The following is a 3,031-nucleotide window of genomic DNA, read 5'->3' on the forward strand; positions in this document are numbered from 1 at the left end:
CACTTGGCGGGAACGTTCAAATGCTATAGTGAGGACTTGGATCCTTATTATATGGCAGCAGTACAATTAATTCAAGATTTTGATAATGTAACTGTCAAACACGTTGCAAGGAGTATGAACACTAAAGCCAACAGCTTGGCTCAGGCCTCAACAGGTCTAAAGCTAGCTCAAGAAACAATCCACAAGATCATTACAGTCCAAAAGAGGTTGTTACCTTCTATTAGAAGGAGAGGCCTAAGACTGGAGGTATTTACTTCTGACTTCACAGGTGAAGAATCAAATGATGAACCAGAGAATGATTGGCGTACACCTATTATTTCCTTCCTAAAGAGGCCTCATCACAGAACCCCTAGGAAGGGAAGGAGAAGGCTATGAGCTATATCCTCGTGGGCGATGAATTATACAAGAAAAGCCTTGAGGATGATTTACTTTTAAGGTGTTTAGGGCACCCCGAGGCCATGAGGGTCATGAGTGAAGTCCATGAAGGAATCTGTGGAGCTCATCAATCAGGAATAAATATGAGATGGCTAATCAGAAGGTATGGCCAACCATTTTAGAGGATTGCATTCGTTTTTCTAAAGGGTGTCAACCATGTCAAGCTCATGGCCCAATTCAGCGTGTTCCTGCAGCTGATTATCATGTTGTGGTCAAACTTGGCCATTTAGAGGTTGGGCCCTTAACGAAATTGGGAAAATTTATCTGCCCTCTTCAGGAAATCATACTTACATCTTGGTAGCCACGGATTACTTCACCAAATGGGCAGAAACTGTGCCATTAAAATCTGTGGATCAACAAGAAGTAATCAAGGTGATCAAGGAAAGAATCATCCATAGGTTTGGACTACCTGAACACTTGGTTGCAGATAGGAGTACAATATTTATGGGAGAACAAGTAGTCAACTTTGCCGCCCAGCAAAACATCATCATGTCTAACTCCACTCCTTATTACGCACAAGGAAATGGCCAAGCCGAGTCCACCAATAGGACTTTGGTCAATATTATAGAGAAAATGGTGGAAAATAATCTAAGGGCTTGGCACGAGTTACTCTCTGAGGCCTTATGGGCCTACAGAACCTCAAAGAAAGAAGCCACCAATATGACCCCTTATATGTTGGTATATGGGCATGATCCAGTCCTACCAATGGAGGTAGCAGTAAAGTCAGCAAGAATAGCATATCAACTTGGCTTCACTCCTGCAGATTACAGTCAGGCCATGCTGATAGAGCTTGAGGACTTGGATGAAGTTAGACTCGCAGCCCTTGACCACATGTTGGTTCAGAAGAGAAGAGTTGCTAGAGCTTATGACAAACGTGTAAGGAGAAAGAGCTTTTCTGAAGGTGACCTAGTTTGGAAGGCTGTGTTTCCTTTAGGGGAAAAGAGTTCAAGGTATGGCAAGTGGTCTCCAACATGGGAAGGACCGTTCCAGATTTCTCGAGTCCTTAGAGGTAATGTGTATCTTCTAATGGACTTGGATGGAGGTTTAGATAAGCATTTGACAAATGGAAAATACCTCAAGCATCATTATCCTACTATGTGGGAAATGAGGGATTTTGGGGAAAACCTGCCAAGGAATCCATAGAAGATTGGATAAAAAATGACTGAACTGAGGCCATGCTCTTTATTCATACATAAAGGCCTCAAGTTTAGGCCATCATTAACAAAGTTCTTAGGCCAAGATAGAGCCTAACAACTCTTTGAAGATTTGATAAAGATCAAAGGACTCGTATGGTCTGCCAAAAACTGTACTCTGTCCTAATCAACAGGCCTAGATCTTGAACAAGGTCAAGGCCTGGGGGGGCATTGTTTACACCCGTTTTTGGCACCCAGTCCAGAGCGAGTATTGGAGGGCCATTTAATTATCTTTTTAGTTAAATTGGGCCGTGGAATGAAGAGTTATTGGGGCTAAATGTATTGGGCCAAAACAATGTTGGCGGGCCCAGTTAATTTTAGTCCAAGCCGACCATGGGTTCGAGTTATTTTATGGATTATGATTATTTAAAGCCCAATTGAGCATGCAAATTAGGCCTTTAATTGTTTAAAAGGCCCATTACCATGTCTTGGTAAGAATCTAACGGAAATCAAGAAAAGTCAGAGGAAGTTTTCAGCACATGGCCATTTGACTTGGTCAAATGGCCTATTACTCATCAGGTGCCCACAAAAGAAGGAGAAGAAATAGGCCCATTATCCCATTAATTGCCCATGATCAAATAAACACATGGGTAATTGTTATTTACCTCCAATAACTACCCATGATCCCACTAAATATGTTAATGGGTAGTTACTTGGGACACTTGGCAACATCTGAGGCTTACTCGGGACACATGTCAGCTAGTGGTGAAGGCGAGAAACTTGGCTCAGATCTGGACCGATGTAGTATTTACACATAATCTTTTATAACTTCCAATAACTGCCCATTATCCCATGATCTCATGAATTGGAAGTTACAAAGGACACATGGCGTCACGAGGAGAAGCCAACAAATCCGTTTGCATGCAAAATCGAAGACCCTTGGCCTATAAATACTAGAAGTCAAGAAGAAAAAAGGGTTCTCACACCAATCAAGCTCAACGCTTAAAACCAAAGCCTTCCCAGCAAAGCAACTATCTCTATTTTCTCACCCTCACTCAATTACTTCACCAAGTAATTCGGGTTTCTATCTCTCTTGTACCCCAACTTTATTATTACGAAACATAATAAAGTTATTCATATCTCTCTTCATCCCTTACTTTATTATTACGATATAGTAAAGTAATTCTACGTTGTTACTTTCTTTCCTACACGGTTAGGAAATTATTAAGTCCTCGCACGAAGAGGCAAAACCACGGACCTTCACTGCAATCCAGCCCTTAGGTTGCAGCACTATCGCCCTCTCAGATCTAGAAGTCAGAACAGGGACGCTCAGTCCTTTACGTTAGACGCGACAAGTCTTGGCACGCCCGCTCAATCCTTGAGCCATTTCGGAGCCGAACACTAATAAAACAGGAGGGTGTTTAGGAATATTTCTTTTCAACGGTCTAGATTTCTCCACCCTT

General features: G+C 42.1%; 1 protein-coding gene across 1 annotated transcript; it reads left to right on the plus strand.

Moving 5' to 3' along the window:
- Nucleotides 1-371: 371 nt before the first annotated feature.
- Nucleotides 372-1,578, plus strand: LOC131328970 (uncharacterized). Its single transcript, XM_058361968.1, has 2 exons — nt 372-538; nt 666-1,578. The coding sequence occupies exons 1-2, from the start codon at nt 372-374 to the stop codon at nt 1,576-1,578; spliced, it is 1,080 nt and encodes a 359-aa protein (XP_058217951.1).
- Nucleotides 1,579-3,031: the final 1,453 nt, after the last annotated feature.

This window comes from Rhododendron vialii, chromosome 1a, assembly GCF_030253575.1.
Source record: "Rhododendron vialii isolate Sample 1 chromosome 1a, ASM3025357v1".
Taxonomy (NCBI): domain Eukaryota; kingdom Viridiplantae; phylum Streptophyta; class Magnoliopsida; order Ericales; family Ericaceae; genus Rhododendron; species Rhododendron vialii.

Bases quoted from the DNA above. Each gene is read 5' to 3' on its own strand.
- LOC131328970 (XM_058361968.1), top strand. From the start codon at position 372: ATGAGCTATATCCTCGTGGGCGATGAATTATACAAGAAAAGCCTTGAG. The intron at 539-665 runs GTATGGCCAACC...TTGGCCATTTAG, and splicing joins ATGAGATGGCTAATCAGAAG to AGGTTGGGCCCTTAACGAAA.